General features: G+C 44.1%; 1 protein-coding gene across 1 annotated transcript in view; it reads left to right on the top strand.

Moving 5' to 3' along the window:
* The first annotated feature begins 7,869 nt into the window (after window positions 1-7,869).
* The window catches only part of LOC134347059 (trimeric intracellular cation channel type B-A-like), a 43,102-nt gene continuing 33,649 nt past the window's right edge, over window positions 7,870-17,322 (top strand). The window contains exon 1 of the mRNA XM_063049112.1: window positions 7,870-8,298. Within this exon, the coding sequence (XP_062905182.1) occupies window positions 8,175-8,298 (124 nt within the window). The 5' untranslated portion in view covers window positions 7,870-8,174. The remainder of the gene's footprint in view (window positions 8,299-17,322) is intronic.

A 17,322-nucleotide genomic window follows, 5' to 3' on the forward strand; every position in this document is an offset into this window, starting at 1 on the left:
TTTAGTCTTCAACTTCAAGGTCTGTTCATTCATTAAGATTCTTTCGCCCTGGTTCTTGCTGTACATACCCCACCCCTATCTGATATTCCAAAATGTATCACCTTGCATATTGTAATTAAACTGCAAACGCTAAACCTCCATCCAGTTTTCCATTTGCTGTATGCATTATTATAGCCTTAGATTCAAACTTTCAAAGTGTATTTATTATCGAAAAACGTATAAATTATGCAACCTTGAGGTTTATTTGCTTATAGGCAGTCGCAAAGCAAGGAACCTGAAAGAACACAATTAAAAAAAGACCAACCCCCAGTGCCCACAGAGAAAGAGAAAACAAAACAAATCATACAAACAATAGAAGCAAGCAACAATAGCAGCATTCTGAACCAAATTGAGTCCTTAGATCCAAATCCCTGGAGCAGCCCAGAGTATGCCTAATGTCTAGGTATTCAGTTCACCATATTAACAGAGCAAATTGCTGCCAAGTTCACAGCACGAAGCACAGCAGCTGGGGGCAGTCTCACAGCCTTAGTGTCATGAGAGAGGAGCCCCCAGTCAATCTAGGCTGGTGTTTTAATTGTCAGAAACTCGAAATTGGACCAGACCTAGATTTCACTGCCAGAGAAGCTGTTCTTGACCTCTCCAAATCAGCTTGCCATCCAGAGCAATCCAACCTTCCCTGACATCCTGCCTTCCAGTCTATCTGGGCCAGTGTTTAGATTGTCCAAACAGCGTATTGTACCTCACATTAGGACTCAAGCCTCGCTGCATCAAATTTCTCCGGGTCTAGAACACACTGTCCAGCGATTCGCTCCGGGCCTAGATTTTGCTGCTGGAGGAGCCATTCTCGACCTCTCCAAATCAGCTCAGCACATTGGGCAATCTACCCTTGCACCCAGGCTGGCTGGATGGGCATCGGAGCTCCTCTGTCTTGTATCCTCTCTGAATTGCCCATTCCAATCAGCCAGTGGCGGTGCCAGAGATTTTTTCTTGCTGGTGCTACAGTGGGGCTGAATTATTCACTGATGGTGCTGAGGGATGTGCTGTATGATAATATGTATTCGCAAGGCCAGACGCATGGCGTTCAAAAGTCAGTTTCAAGCGTATGTGCCTACTATAAATGCCTCTGTTGATTCACAAGCAACAGCAATTGATAGATATAATATAGAAGTGAACTGTGACAGTTTCAACAGCATCGGAGACAACCCAGGCTACACAGAGCATAAACAAACAAACCAACAGAGCATCCGACCCCCAGCGCACAACGTGAATTGCGCACCAATCCCGCAATCAGCGTCAAATGCGTATTTTTCAACTGAAAACCACAACACTAACCCACAATGTCCACTGCTATTCGCATTACATAGACAGACAATGCCAAAAGAAACACCGTTATTCAAGTTAAATAAGGCAAACAACAGACGCACGGTTTTACCAGGACTTTACAAATCGTACTCTCACCATGCAATACCTCAATTAATTCGGCTACTGAATTTAAAACAAAAATCAACAAAATCGCCGCTTGGAAGTCTAAGCAAAACCAGTAGGCTTAATAGCAGTAAATGTAATAGTTTAGGATTTGCAGGAAACATAAGGACTATGGGGTATCCACCATAAAATAATAATAATAATCAGCATTAGTCTTGGCCCAATTTTTTAAAAAATCAACTGCACTCACCATTGATGTTTTCAGAGAAGCACAACCCGTCTGTTGTTGTGATTAGTGGTGAAAGCATCAATGATTTTCTGGATGTCAAGTGCTTTGGTCCTCCGGCTGTTTATGGCCAACAGGGCCAAGTTGCCGTTATGAGCATCGCTGCTGCTATTCCTTAGGTAGTTTTTGAGGTGTCTGAGGTAAGAGAAACAGTGTTTGCATGAGGCAGTTGTCACAGGTAGAGTCAGTGATATGCAGATTGGATTGTATAAATCTATAAGGACATTGTGGTAGGGTCTCATTAGAACTAAAAATTCCACTGTGTCATTCACTGTCTGTCATTGCTTTTGTTTTGTTTCCAGCAGACGCCGAACCTGATGTAGCTTTGCAGTCAGGTTCACTTCAGTCACTCCATAGTATTGGGCCATTGGCCAAAGACAATTCTTGTCCAGGAAGAGCATGTGTTTGGGACTCAATGCTGAGACTCCAGTCAGAACACCTCCAGTCTCAAATGAGAACCATCTTTTCATTTCAGTCAGAAGTCTGTCTATAACTGGATAGCAACAGTGCTTGTGAAGGTCATCAGAGGATGTGTCAGGTGTGCGTTGTTTGGGCCTCAACAACAAAATCATGTAGGCGGCGGGGTGGCTGGGCCTGTCTCCTTTCATGTGGTCTGCCCTGTATACCGGCCTTGACGCACAGCTCCCTAGCTCTTGCCTGAATTTCACTCCATGATTCCTCTCCCTGTTTTGCTGAGAGTGCATCGATAACAGACTGGCCAAGTCCACAGCGGATGAAAGCTCCAAACTGGGAGATTGTAGCTGGTCTGACATGAACTTGGTGACTTGGAATAAATCCTCAAACAGAGTGAGAAGTAAAGCAAACTGCTCGTCAATCAGTCCATTTACAGCTCTGGCCTCCGTTTTCCTCCGTGCATTTGGTTGACCCATAATATCCTGTAGTGTAGCTAGAATGGCAAGGAGTGATTTCCTTATAGCCCACAAAGCTGTATACTGCCATGCCCAGCATGTATCTGACAATTTCTTCAACTCCACGGGCTGCGCAGTTGATTCCAGTTCTCTCTGTTTCTTCATGAAAAGATCGTGGGCAACAGAGTTGGAAAAGAAGTTGTAAAGCAGCTGCACAATTTCAAAAAACTCACCCGCTTGTGGTACATTGCTCACAACATCCACTAAAACAAGGTTAAGTCTGTGAGCATGGCAGTGTATATATAATGCCTGCAGGATCTCTTTCCTGAACCTCTCTTGTACCCTGTTATTGCACCCAGACATCACTGCCGCCCCATCATAACACACGCGTTCTTATCAATAACACACTGGGCGAGTGTCTGTTCAACGCTTTTAAGAAGCGACTCTGCGTCCAACCCTTATGCTGAAGTGAAGTGCAAGAATTCTTCAAGCACTGTTTCGTTATTCAAATACCGCACCACCACTGATATTTGCTCCTTTTTACTCAAGTCTTTACTTTCATCCACCATGATGGCAAAATATCCAGCCTCCTTGATTTCTGTACTTATTTGACGTCTGACCATATCTGCCATAATATCCATAACTTCATTTTGGATATCGTGATGGGTGTTTTTTGCATTTCCAGGATTGTCCTCTATTTTTTAACTACAGTCTTATCAAACTTCCCAATTACACTGAGCAACTCAACAAAGTTTCCCCATTGCCAGATCCATCATTCTCCCGGTGTCTCCGCTGGGCAATGCTTTGGCACGCATAATAGTGTAGAGACTCAGCTACTGCTCTCATACACTCACGATTTTCGTGGACAATCTTTGCATGTCCTTTGTCAAGCATATTTCCCAATCTAGGTACCGTCTTGTTTTCTCAAACTGAATTTGGCCCATGCTTCCATTGCAAACTTATGAGCTGCACTTACATGGTGGGTTTTGAAAGCTGTTGTAGCTTTCTGCCAGTTGCGGTAACCGGTGTCAGTGAAGGTAGATGCAGAATGGAACCCACACAGGAAATGCCTGCATGTGAAGCAGAATGTAGCATCTTTTGTGATTGAATATTCCAGCCAGGACTACAGGTCAGGCCAGCCACGAATAAAACTCCTTGGCTGATTGCCAAACTGTTTCGAAGGGTACTTTTTCAATGCTGGCCGATGGGGTCCTTCCTCAGGCTGCTGGCTAACATCGCTGACAGTATTCCCACTCGCACTGAGAGCGGCTTCATCCACATTCTCTTCCGAATCCCGCTCCATTTCTTGTTCCTCTACTTCGCCCTCACACTCCTTCGATGAACTGCTGTCGTCCTCATCCCCACTTACTTCTTTCTGCATGTCACTTTCAATTAAGACAGGCTCAGACTGAGACACAACTGATTCCTCTGGATGAGGTCGTTCTCTGACTAAAAATCAAACCATTTTTCACGCCCGCCAAAATAATGCACGTGCCAGACCCACGCTCGCTTGTAAAAGCACAATGTGCGCGTGTGACTTCCGTTAGTCTCGCGAGACCACGTATCTGTGCCTGGATGTATACTATCAATCTCTCACGTGAGTGAGCGTGAGTGACATCACGACCTTAAGTGATCTTAGATCAGCTTAACTGATCTGAGGACAGCAACGGCAAGACTTTGACAACGAACGAATAAGCAGAAGTGTAGAGTGGATCTGACAGAGTTTATAACTTTATTGCTGTGTGGGTGTTATGGTAATTGAGGGCACTGTTTCACTAGATCAACTAGAGAAACAAGCTGTATTCAAAACTACAGAGAAAGCAAAGCAGCTGCAGTTAATTTCCTGGCGGTGCTATGGTGGGGCTATTGCAATTTCTGCTGGGGCTATAGCCCCAGCTAGCACCACCTTAGTGCCGCCCCTGCAGTCAGCACGGTTCCAAGTCCAAGTGTGTCGATTTTGCAGTGCACCAGCAGAGCACATCTCTCCAATTTGCTTTGCCCTCACTCACCTTTTCATTGTTTGCGGTGATAGTTTACCACAATTTACCTAAAGAAATGTGTTATTAATAATATTTTAATCAAATTCCTTTGCTTTCAAACTACCAGTAAATTGTTGCAACACACTGGAGGAACTCAGCAGGTTGGGCAGCATCCGTGGAAAAGATCAGTCGACATTTCGGGCCAGAACCCTTCGTCAGGACTGAAGAAGGAAAGGGCAGAGGCCCTATAAAGAAGGTGGGGGGAGGGTGGGAAGGAGAAGGCTGATAGGTTCCTTCGATAGCATGTCTTCGGTAGCACCGTCTTAAACCGGAACTTAGATAAGTTCCTTGCTGTCCATGACACATCCCCTATGTTCGCGTCACCGGCAAACTCAATACATCCACAACTAAGTCATTAATATATATAATCAAGAATCCTTGTGGTACAGCAGTAGTCACATTCTATCAGGGGCTAAAAAATCAAAGTCAGCATCATTGCCAACAACAGTGCATCCCTTCCTGATGAGCTTAACTCATTCTGAGCACATTTTGAACAGAAGGGGAATGGAATGTCACCATCTGCCCCAGCAAACTCTACTGTAGCTGAACCCACAGTTACTATCGTAGATGTCATATCAGTCTTTCGGATAGCGAGCCCATGTAAAGCTTTTGGCCAGGATGGAGTCCCAGGCCATATCCTGCGCAGATCAGTTGGTGGGGGACACTTGCAGACAGTTTTAGCCTAACTGCTTTCAGTGTGAGGTTCCCACCTGCTTCTAGAAGATCACTATCATCCTGGAACTTTAGAAAAATAAGGTAACATGCCTTGAACGCTACTGCCTGTTGGTTCTGACATCTACCTCTTGGCACCCATCAATTCCAGCCTCCCAGAAAGCCGTGACCCACTGCAAAATCCCTACTGTTGAAACAGGTCCACAATGGATAGCATAGTGATAGACAGCCCGGTGACATGCTGTCATGACAACATCCTTTCCTTCAATGTCAGCAAAACAGAAGTGCTGGTCATTGATTTCAGTCTTGGTGGTGGGTGGGTGTGGTGGGGGTTGAATACAGTTTATGAGCTCCTGTTTAAGACAAGGTTCTGAGGTCAAGATGGTTGATAGCTTTATGTTCGTAGTAGTGAACAACACTAATAGCCTGTCCTGGTCTAACCATGTACAGTAGATACCAGGGCTAAGAAGCTGCACCAGCTCCCCATCTTCCTCAGGACCCTCTCTAATTTTTAGTGATATATGATAGAAAGCATCCTAGCTGGATACATCACATCTTGGTGTCAGCTGCTCTGCATCTAACTGCAATAAACTACAGAGAGTTGTGGACACAGCTCAGCACATCACAGACCCCAGCCTCCTCTCCATAGACTCTGTATCCAGTTCTCATTGTAAAGTAGCCAACATAATCAAAGACCCCATCCACCCTGACCTTCCCTCGTCTACTCCCTCCCATCAGTCAGAAGATGCAAAAGCCCAAAACCATATACCATCAGGGTCAAGGCCAGCTTACAACACTATCGAAGTTCCCTTTGTATAAAAGCTGAGCTCTTAACCTCCCAATCTACCTTGTTATTGTGTTGTACCTTATTGTCTGTCTGCATTGCATCTTTCCTGTAACTGACACACTTTAATCTGTATTCTATTATTGTTTTACCTTGTACTACATCAGTACATTTTTGTAATGACAGTGTCCAAGACAAAGTTTTCCACTGTACCTTAATACCTGTGATAATAATAAATCAATTTACCAATTTAACTGATTTTGGACCCATTTAGTCAGCTCACCTTAGATCTCATGTGGGTTAACTTTCTGGACCAGCCAACCATGCAGGATCTTGCCAAAAAACAGATTTCCAATCTCCCTCTCATATGTCAATTTGTCACAGTCTTTGATTTGGTCAGCAACCAAGGTGTTGTTAGCAAATTTAAATATGGCATTGGAGCTGTACATAGCTTCACAGCCATAAGTATAACGTGAGTAGAGTAGGGGCTAAGCACGCAGCCTTGTGGTGCACCTGAGCTGATGGAGATTGTGGAGGAACTGTTGTTGCCAATTCAAAGTGACTGGGGTCTACAAGTGAGGAAATGGAGGATTCAGTTGTATGAGATATCGAGGCCAAGGTCTTGAAGCTTATTGAATGGGTTTGAGGGGATTATAGTGCTGAATGTGGAGCTGTAGTCAATGGAGAGCATCCCAATATATACATCTCACTGTTCAGATGTCCCAGAGCTGAGTGAAGAGCCAATGAAATGGCATCTGCTGTCGACGACTTGTGGTGGTAGGCAAATTGGAGTGGATCCAAGTCATTCCTCAGGCAGGAGTTGCTTGTTACCAACCTCTCAAAGCATTTTATCATCACTGGATGATAATCATTGAGGCAGGTTGCCATATTCTTCTTTGGCCCCGGTATGACTGAAGCCTGCTTGAAAGAGGTGGGTACATCAGACTGCCGAATTGAGAGGTTATTGTGATATTTAAGCAAGCTGTAGTTTGGTGTTGGGCCAAGTTGTTGCATGCCTGATGATGTAGGCAAACAGTTGTGATATTCAGGTGTTGGGCCAAATTGTTCTTGTTTTCTGTGATGTTGGATCATATTTATCTTGGTGCTGGTGTCAAATTCTTGCATTTCTGGTGATGGTTCAAACAGTGGCACGGTAGCGTAGTAGTTAGCACAATGCTCTATAGTACCAAAGATGTGGATTCAATTCCTGCCGCTGCCTGTAAGAAGTTGGTATGTTCTCCCTGTGACCTTTTGGTTTTCCTCTGGATGCTCCAGTTTCCCTCCACAGTCCAAAGACATGCCAATTGGTGGGTAATTGTCATTGTAAATTGTCCTGTGATTAGGTTAAAATTAAACTGGGAGAAGGTCCTACTTGTACTGTATCTTAATAAATGATAAAAAAAAGTTGTGATATTCAAGTGACAGATCAAGTTGTTCCTACTCTGATGTTGGATCACGTTGTGGTTGCTGTAGGGTTTTTGCGTTTCTGATGGGAGCAATCTGCTGCAATATTCAAGAATTGTATGCACTTATGCCTGTATTTTCTGATGTTTGAGCAAGCTGTAATTTGGTTTTGGTGTCAAGTTGTTTTATTTCTCATGGTGGGGACAGATTGTTGTGATAAGTAGGGGACGGGTGAAGTTGTATGCTCGTTCTTGCATTCACTGCTGTTGGATCAAGTTCGATCCGAGTGTTGCTTTCACCGATGGTGGGCACAAACACTTGCCATATAAGGCTGGAGTTGTCGGCAGAATCTCAGAGCTCGGGTCAAGTTACTGCAGTTCCCAGAGACGGGTGCGGGCGGCTGGCACGCATGCGCGCATCCTGCCTTCCGGCTTTTCCGTTTCGGGTTCGGGGTGCGCGCGTCGCTGCTCGCGCGTCGCCCCCTTTTTCAAAGCGGCGACTTTTTACCTCAGCTCATCCCGCTTGCTGGATCGCGGCCGCTCACCTCCCAGCCTCAGCCGACATCCCCCCTTGTGTCAAGTCAGGGATTATCGCCCGTAACCCGACACCCGGAGGCCGCCTCGCTTGCTTTATTCAACAGCCCATCCGCAAACGGCTGCCAGAGAATCTTCACTCGTCGGGAGTCAACGGCCGAAATGGACATCGTTTCATCGTTGGGGCTGAGCAATTTCGTTCTGCAGTTCTCACGGATTTCCATGTACCCGTTTTTCGACATTGCACATTACACGCTCTCAATCATGAACCTGAAGGAGCAGCCAGGTAAGTGCTGCCGCTACAGGAGTGGAGGAGGGTGGTGGAGCAGCTTGATGGGTCTCCTGTTGATGGGGGAGGAGGAGGGAGAGGAGTGGTGGGACCGTGGCCTGCGGGGCAGGAGCCGTGGTGTGCTGACGTGGTCGGGGGAGGGGGGCGGTCATGGCCAGCAGGGCAGGAACTGGTTGGTCAGTGGGCCAGGGGTGGTGAGGGTGGTGGTGGTGGGAGTATGGTCAGTGGGAGAACAGTTAGGGAGACAGGAGTGGGGGAGGGAGGGATAGTGGGGAAACAGCCAGGGGGCCCGTAGTGGGGATAGTAGGGAACAGCCAGGGTGACAGGTGTAGGGGTGGGGTAATGTCCAGGGGGTCAGGCATCGTGTGGGGATCGGAGTGGGAGAGGGTGCTGGGAGTATGGCCAGTATGACTGGAGTGATTGTGGGGTTGGGGATGCTCCCATGTGACAAATGTGGACTTGTTTGACAGCTATTGGTCCTAATCAATGGCCTTTGGATCCTGTGTTATCCTGTCATAATTTGCCCCCTACAAGTCTCATACTCTCCTGCAAGATCCAAGTTTATCCTTTACCTTTGGCAGTTTTAAAGTAGAGTGAGTTGTGGTCAGTATTCTCAGAATATTTGTCCACTATCAGGACCGTCACCTGGTGTGCTCATTTCACAAAACTAGTTCCAGTATTTTCCCTCCTTTAGTGGGACGTCAAATATTGTTTTAAGAACCCATCTTGGATGCACTGAAGAAATCCTGCCTGAACTAAAATTGTATTCAGGAAGTTCCAATCAATACTGGGGAAGTTAAAGACCTCCACTACAATAACCCTATTGTTTCTGCACCTTTCCATAACCTGTTCACATACCTGTTCTTTACCTCACAGTCACTATTTGGAGGTCAGTAGTATAATCCCATCAGTGTAATTGCACCTACCTATTTCTGAGTTCCACCCAAATCTAGTATGTCCTCTTTGAGCACTGCTGCAACATTTTCCTTACCAGTAGTGCAACCCCTCCACCTCTTTTATTCCCCCTTTATCATGTCTAAATCAACAAAACCCAGGAACATTGAACAGCCAGTCTTGTCCCTTATGCATCCAGGTCTTTGTAGTGGCAATAACATTGTAATTTCATGTACTGATGCAGTTAGTAAATTCATCCTCCGTACCCAGAATATTCCTACCTTTGCAATAAACCCATTGTACCTCATCAGTCCCACTATGCCTGTCCCTTAATGTCCTAACTTTCACTCTTGTCGTATCATCTTACTTGCCGTCAAACCCACCACATATTGCCCTGCTGCTGTAGTTCCCATACCTCTGACATTCTAGTTTAAATCTTCCTGAGTAGCACCAGCAAACCTCCCAGCATGGATGTTGGTTGTCCACCAGTTGAGATACAAACTGCCTTAGAAACAGGAGATTCTGCAGATGCTGGAGGAACTGAGCAGGTTGGGCAGCATCTATGGAGGGGAATAAAGAGTTGACTTTTCGGACTGAGATCAGTCCCTAAGAAGGGTTTTGGCTTGAAAACGTCAACTGTTTCTTCCCCTCCACAGATGCTGCCTGACCTGCTGATTTCCAGCATTTTGTGTGTTTTATACAAACTATTTTGTTTGTACATGTTAAACTTGCCCAGAAAGAGAGCTCAATGATTGATAAATCTGAAGCCCTCCTTCTTGTATCAGCTTCTTACCACATATTGATCTACATTTCTTACCTTACTAGCATATGGTGTATGTAATCCTGAGATTCCAATTCTGAAGTCCTGCTTTTTAACTTTCTACCTAACATCCTAAATTCATTTTGTAGTACCACGTTTCTGCTCCTGCCTATCATTGGTACCTTTATGGACCACGATCCCTGGTTGTTCACTCTCCACTCTAAGAATGTCTTGTATTCACTGTGAGAGATCATTTATCCTGGCATGAGGGAAGCAACGAACCATCTTGGAGACTTGATTATGGCCACAGAAATGCTTCTTACTATGTTCCTTACAATTGAGTCCCCTATTGCTATTTTAGGGGCCTTGGGGACCTGTTGCTATTTCTTACGTTCTTTTATTCTTACTTATGTCCAAATTTCTTCCCCAATGAATGCTATCGAAGCAGTTCGTCTGGATACTATTAAATTAATGTTTGTGGAGCTTGATGTGGTTGGGAAGACAGATGGCATCTTGGCCTTTCATGCAAAGAGGGTTTAAGTTTAGAATGATAAAATATTGTTCCAGTTCGGTATTGGGTATTGTGTACAAATTTCATCCCCTTATTAAATAAAGGATATACTAGCAATGAAGACAGATTAGAATAGATTAACTAGTCTCATTTCTGGGATGAGAGGATTTTCCCCCGACCTAAACATCATTGAAAATTTGTGGATAGACCTGAAAAGAGCAATGCATGCAAGACAACCCAAGAACCCCACAAAACTAGAAGCCTTTTGCAAGGAAGAATGGGCGAAAATCCCCCAAACAAGAATTGAAAGATCCTTAGCTGGCTGCAAAAAGCGTTTACAAGCTGTGATACTTGCCAAAGGTGGTGTTACTAAGTACTGACCACGCAGGGTGCCCAAACTTTTGCTTTGGGCCCTTTTCCTTTTTTGTTATTTTGAAACTAAAATAGTGGTTGCCAACCGGTCAATCTTTGAGACTTTCCCAGTAGATCCTGAAAAAAATGAAAAATAAATAAATACACAAATACTGCTGGAATGTGAGCATTATAAAAATAAGTAATAGTAATTAGGATAATGGTAATATAGCAATACTCCAGCTACTGAAAGCTGTTTGTGAAGAGAGATTGTTTCTGGATTGCGGGGTTTTAGTTCCGTTCTTTCTGCCCAGTGCGCATGTGTGTATAGCTCCCCCGCCATGCACCGCGGTAGAAAAGACCAGAAGTAAAATCCTGCAACCTGGAAGCAACCTCGCTGTACAAACAGCTTTCCGTAGCCGCATAGCGGGAGTACTGCTATGTTACCATCATCCTAATCTGTATTAATTTATCTTTATAATGTTCACATTACAACACTTCTCCCCCTTTAAATTCCAAAATTCCCCAAATGTGAATAACTGGGAAACAAAAAAACAGTGGTGTCATTACCTTGCGTACCTCTGAAACTTATACTAGTGTCTCAGTAACAGCTTACCAATACAAAACACCTGAAAAACGTGGCAGATTCAACATTCAGTCTAACAAAGGAAACTGTCCATTCAAATATTCAGTCTGTCAGGAGGTTTGTGAGGGCGCTGTCTTGCAACAGATGAAAATTATGAAATCTAAGTACAGGAGCTGTCTTACTCTCAGACACTTCAGACTGTCTCAAACTGGCTGTCTGTAGTTATGAGCCAAATTTCAGGGAACTAGCAGAAAGTATTCAGCCCCAGTCATCACACTGAGTGCAACAGTCAATTTTTATTCATTTATTAATTCATGTTGAAATAAAATTAAATAATGAAACATAGAATTAAAGGTATAATGTGAGCATTATAAAAATTAAGTAATATTAATTAAGATAATGGTAATATGGCAATACTCTGGCTACGGAAAGCTGTTTGTAAAGAGAGGTTGTTTCCGGGTTGTGGGGTTTTACTTCTGGTCTTTTCTGCCTGGTGCGCATGCATGTGACTAACCGATTTAGTGGGTTGATCTTGCCTTTCAGTAAGGCCGAGGTAGGGGATCTTGGGCTTAAAAAGGTTGGCATCCACTACTGTAAAAGATGGAAATAAAAAAGTAAACTTGCTTAAAATATTAAAGAAATGCGTCATCTTTAACTTTATGCCTTTTGGAAATCAGGTCATCTTTTACTCGCTTAGTTATTCACAGTAACAGAAATTATGACTGGAGTGCCCAAACTTTTGCATGCTACTGTATAGGCTATATAGGACCCTGGTCAGGCCCCACTTCGAGTACTGTGCTCAATTCTGGTTGCCTCACTACAGGAAGGACATGGAGACCATAGGAAGGGTGCAGAGGAGATTTACTGGATTGGGGAGCATGCCTTGTGAGGATAGGTTGAGTGAACTCGGCCTTTTCTCCTTGGAGCGATGGAGGATGAGAGGTGACCTGATAGAGGTGTACAAGATAAGAAGAGGCATTGATCGTGTGGATAGTCAGAGGCTTTTTCCCAGGGCTGAAATGGCTAGTATGAAAGGGTATAGTTCTAAGGTGCTTGGAAGTAGGTACAGAGGAGATGTCAGGAGTAGATTTTTTACACAGGGAGTGGTGAATGTGTGGAATGGGCTGCCAGCGGCGGTGGTGGAGGCAGATACAATAGGGTCTTTTAAGGGACTCCTGGATGGATACATGGAGCTTAGATAAATAGAGGGCTATGGGTAAGCCTTGGTAGTTCTAAGCTAAGGACATGTTCGGCACAGCTTTGTGGGCTGAAGGGCCTGTATTGTGCTGTAGGTTTTCTATGTTTCTTCGACCTTGTGTTCAAAATCCTCGTCAGGATTGTTTGTCCCATGAGGCTCCTCAGGATAGTTCAGTCATTCCACACAGACATGAAGGGTGTCGTTCAGTTTGACGGCTCTTCTGTGGATGCCTTCAACATCTGCAGCAGTGTGAAGCAGGGCTGTGTGCTTGCCCCCACCCTGTTTGGCATCATCTTCGCAGTCATGCTGAAGCACACCTTTGGAACATCAACTGATGGTGTCTGCCTCCACACCAGATCGGACGGAAGGCTGTTCAGTTTGTCCCGGCTGAGGGTGAAAACCAAGGTTCGTGAAGTACTCAACAGGGACATGTTGTTTGCAGACGATGCGGCACTGGCAATACACTCCGAAGAGCAACTGCAATGCCTCATGGACAGCTTCTCTAGAGCCTGCCAGGACCAGCTTGACCATCAGCCTGAAGAAGACCAACGTGTTGGGCCAAAGCGTTGAGCACCCCACTGCCATTACCATCAACAACTATGAAACTATGAGGTAGAGGTAGTTCACGAGTTTACATACCTTGGCTCCACCATCATGGACAGTCCCTCCCTAGACCCTAAGATCAACAGACAGATTGGACGAGCAGCCAGGCTGGACAGGGAGTCTGGGAGAACTGAAAGCTGACAACGCACACCAAGGTTGCAGTCTACAGGACCTGCGACCTCAGCACTGCTTTATGGCAGCGAGACCTGGAGCCTCTACTACAGACAAGAGCGGTGTCTCAATGCCTTCCACCTTTGCAGCCTGAGACGCATCCTGGACATCAAGAGGACTGACCGAGTAGCCAACAATGAGGTCCTGGCCTGCGCCCAGATACCCAGCCTCTTCACCCTGCTCCAACAACGCTGTCTCAGCTGGCTGGGCCACATACACCGCATGTCAGATGGGAGGATCCCAAAAGACCTGCTGTACGTGGAACTGGCATCCGGCAAGAGAGCACAAAGGCGGCCCCATCTTCATTTCAAAGATGTCTGCAAGAGAGACATAAAGGCACTGAGCATGAATGTCGAGACATGAGAGGACATTGCAAGCGATCACCCTCACTGGAGGCCGGAACTATGCAGAGGTCTAAAAAGAGGAGAAGAGAAGCTGAGGCTTGCTGCTGAAGAAAAGTGCACTTGCCGAAAAAACGCCACCAAGGCAACACTGGAGGACAGCACCTTCAAGTGCAGTCACTGCAGTCGAGACTGCCACTCTCGAGTGGGCCTCTACAGCCACAGCAGACGCTGCTCTACCAACGCAGACTGAAGCAGGACTTTCCAGGCGCAGATTCATGGTCTCGCGAGACTAACGGATGCCACCAATGTTTCTAGATCTTCTGTAAACTTTATGCCTCGCACCTTAAATGCATGTACTCAGGAGCTCTAGTCCTGGTAAATCTTTTCTGCATTTTGTCCAGTTTAAACATACTTTTCCTATAATAGGGTGACCAAAACTCCACAAAGAGTGGCCTCGCAAACAACATTTACGTATGCAGCATGTAGTCCCAATTACTGTATTTGGTGCCCTGTCTGGTGAAGGCCAGTGTGCTGAGTGCCATTTTCACCAAGTTAGCTATCTGCAACAATGTTTTCAATTGCTCCCATGTGTCAGATGTGGTTTTGTCTGATGGCAGCTTCTTATCAAAAAAACACCTCCTACCTCCTACATAATAATATAGTTCAAATTCAAGTTTAATTATTATTCAACCAAATGAAACAGCATTACTCCAGGACCAAGGTGCAAAACACAGTACCAACATGTATAGCATATATAAGATAACAATAAAATACAGTCACACGAAAAAAAATTCAAAATCTCTTGAGTCCATGAATGTTGCAGCAGTCTGCATTTGAACACAGTACAGATTGTCTTCTGCCAAGTGAACACTGGTGGGCAGCACCAACTCCAGATTGGAAACGGTGCCACACTGTCTCTGGCGCTCTGATGGAGCTTACTGACTTCGATATCTCTCTCCTGGGCAGCTGTCAACAGGCAACACTGTGGCTTGAGGCTAGTCCTTGTTATGACTGAGGCCATGCTGTGCTCCTGCCATCCACCAATAAACCAGTGAATTAGACTTGCAGTATTCCACATTAACAATGTACAACAGGGTCTTGCGATCACAAGAAAAACGACTAAGACGATTACTTGCTTTTAGACTGTAAGGCATTCACTTGTGGTTAGACAGAAGTAATAATTACTTGTAGGTACTGTAATTTTCCTTTCCAAATTTAGTATTTTCCCACAAGGTACAGACATATCCCTACTCGTAACTATCTTAAAACTCAAGGAGTTGTCATCACTATTCCCAAAATGTGTTGTTACTTAAAGACCTGGCCTGGCACAATCCCAAAATAAGGTCCAATATGGTCTCTTGTCTTGGACTATCTACAGATTGTTTCAAGAAACCCTCCTGACTGCACTGAAATGATTCTGCCTCATCTAAGCCTCTTGCACTGAGGAAATTGCTGTCAATATCAGAATCAGAGTCAGGTTTATTAGCACCGGCATGTGACGTGATATTTGTTAACTTCGCAGCAGCAGTTCAATGCAATACATAATCTAGCAGAGAGAGAAAAAATAATAATAAATAAAATGAAACATAATCATAAATAAACAAGTAAATCAATTACGTATATTGAATAGACTTAAAAGAATGTGCAAAAACAGAAATACTGTATATTTTTAAAAAGTGAGGTAGTGTCCAAAGCTTCAATATCCATTTAGGAATCGGGTGGCAGAGGGGAAGAAGCTGTTGCTGAATTGCTGAGTGTATGCCTTCAGGCTTCTGTATCTCCTACCTGATGGTAACAGTGAAAAAAGGGCATGCTCTGGGTGCTGGAGGTCCTTAATAATGGAGGCTGCCTTTCTCAGACACCACTCCCTAAAGATGTTCTAGGTACTTTGTAGGCTAGTACCCAAGATGGAGCTGACTAGATTTACAACCTTCTGCAGCTTCTTTCGGTAATGTGCAGTAGCCCGTCCATACCAGACAGTGATGCAGCCTATCAGGATGCTCTCCATGGTACAACTGTAGAAGTTTTTGAGCGTAATTGTTAACATGCCATATCTCTTCAAATTTCTAATAAAGTATAGCCACTGTCTTGCCTTCTTTATAACTACATCGATATGTTGTGACCAGGTCAGATCCTCAGAGATCTTGACACTGAGGAACTTGAAGCTGCTCACTCTCTCCACTTCTGATCCATCTATGAGGATTGGTATGTGCTCCTTTGTCTTACCCTTCCTGAAGTTCACAATCAGCTCTTTTGTCTTATTGATGTTGAGTGTCAGGTTGTTGCTGCAGCATCATTCCACTAGTTGGCAATATTGGGGAAGTTAAAATTACCCACTATAACAATTCTGTTACTTTTACAGTATTCCATATTGTGGATATGTATATGTCCCTCTATGTTCTGTTAGTTATTGGGAGGCCAGTAGTATAAATATCTTGTAGTGACTGACAGACTCGCTTCCTGAAACCCAGAAGCTTTACTACTATCTACAAAGGGGAAGTCAGAAATGTAATGGAATATTTTCAATTTGTAAGGGTGAAAGCAACTCCAATAAGGCTCAAGAGACTTGATACCTTTTAAGGACAGACCAGCATGGCATTTTAAATATTACATCCGTAATATTTTGAGAGTAAGCTAAGGGTCCTGGTTCTCATGTTCCCTTTTCACTTGCTAGCACTGTTTTCGGTGCATCTTTTTACTCACCAGTTTCAGTGAAAAATATGTTATCCTACTGTAAAAACCTTAAAAATAAAATTGAAGATATCTGATAGTGGAAAATCTGCTAGTTGAGCACCTTCAAAGTACTATGTTTGTTGGAATAAGAATTTTATGATAGATCATTTTTCTTTCATTCACTTCACAATTTGGCAAGGCTAGCATTCATTGCCCATTCCTAATTTTCTTTGAAATGATGATGTTGATCCATCTTGAATTGCTGAAATCCTTTTGGATATTGGTTAGGAAGTTCCAAGATTTAGATTCAGAGATGAAGGAGGAATGGCAGTACTAATTTCAAAGCAAGATAGTACACGGGGGTTTGGGAGATTCTGTTGAAATGCATATTGTAGGCTCACTGTTGTAATGACGTGGCTGTGGTCATAGGAATGAATATTTTAAAGTGGTCGATGGATATTATTAAGGTGATCGGTTGTTCTGGATGATGTTGAGTTTCTTGAGTAGTTGAAACTGCGCTCAATTAGGTGAATGAAAATTCCATCTTCCTAAATGTTCTTTCTACCATTAGCATTCAGTGACTGAAACATACAACATTAATAAAATACATTTAAGTTGCTCACTTCTGCTTTGAAAGTTTCACCCAATCACACAGAACCTCTGCACCAAGGATAAGATTCAGGTGAAAGGCGCAAGCCACCTGCGTATTGTCTCTCCTTGTTGCACATCATCCTGACTTGAAATAATACTGCCATTCTTCCGTCACTGTTGAATTTTGAACCTGATGCTGAATAAAAAAATGTGATTTTAGGAGTAGAAAGAGGCTACTTTGCTCCTCAAGCTTGCACCACCATTAACTTCACATCTTACGACTCTGTATCCTCAGGAAATGTAACAAGTATTCATTCAATGCCTTTTATATAAATTACA

This window comes from Mobula hypostoma, chromosome 5, assembly GCF_963921235.1.
Source record: "Mobula hypostoma chromosome 5, sMobHyp1.1, whole genome shotgun sequence".
Lineage (NCBI taxonomy): Eukaryota > Metazoa > Chordata > Chondrichthyes > Myliobatiformes > Myliobatidae > Mobula > Mobula hypostoma.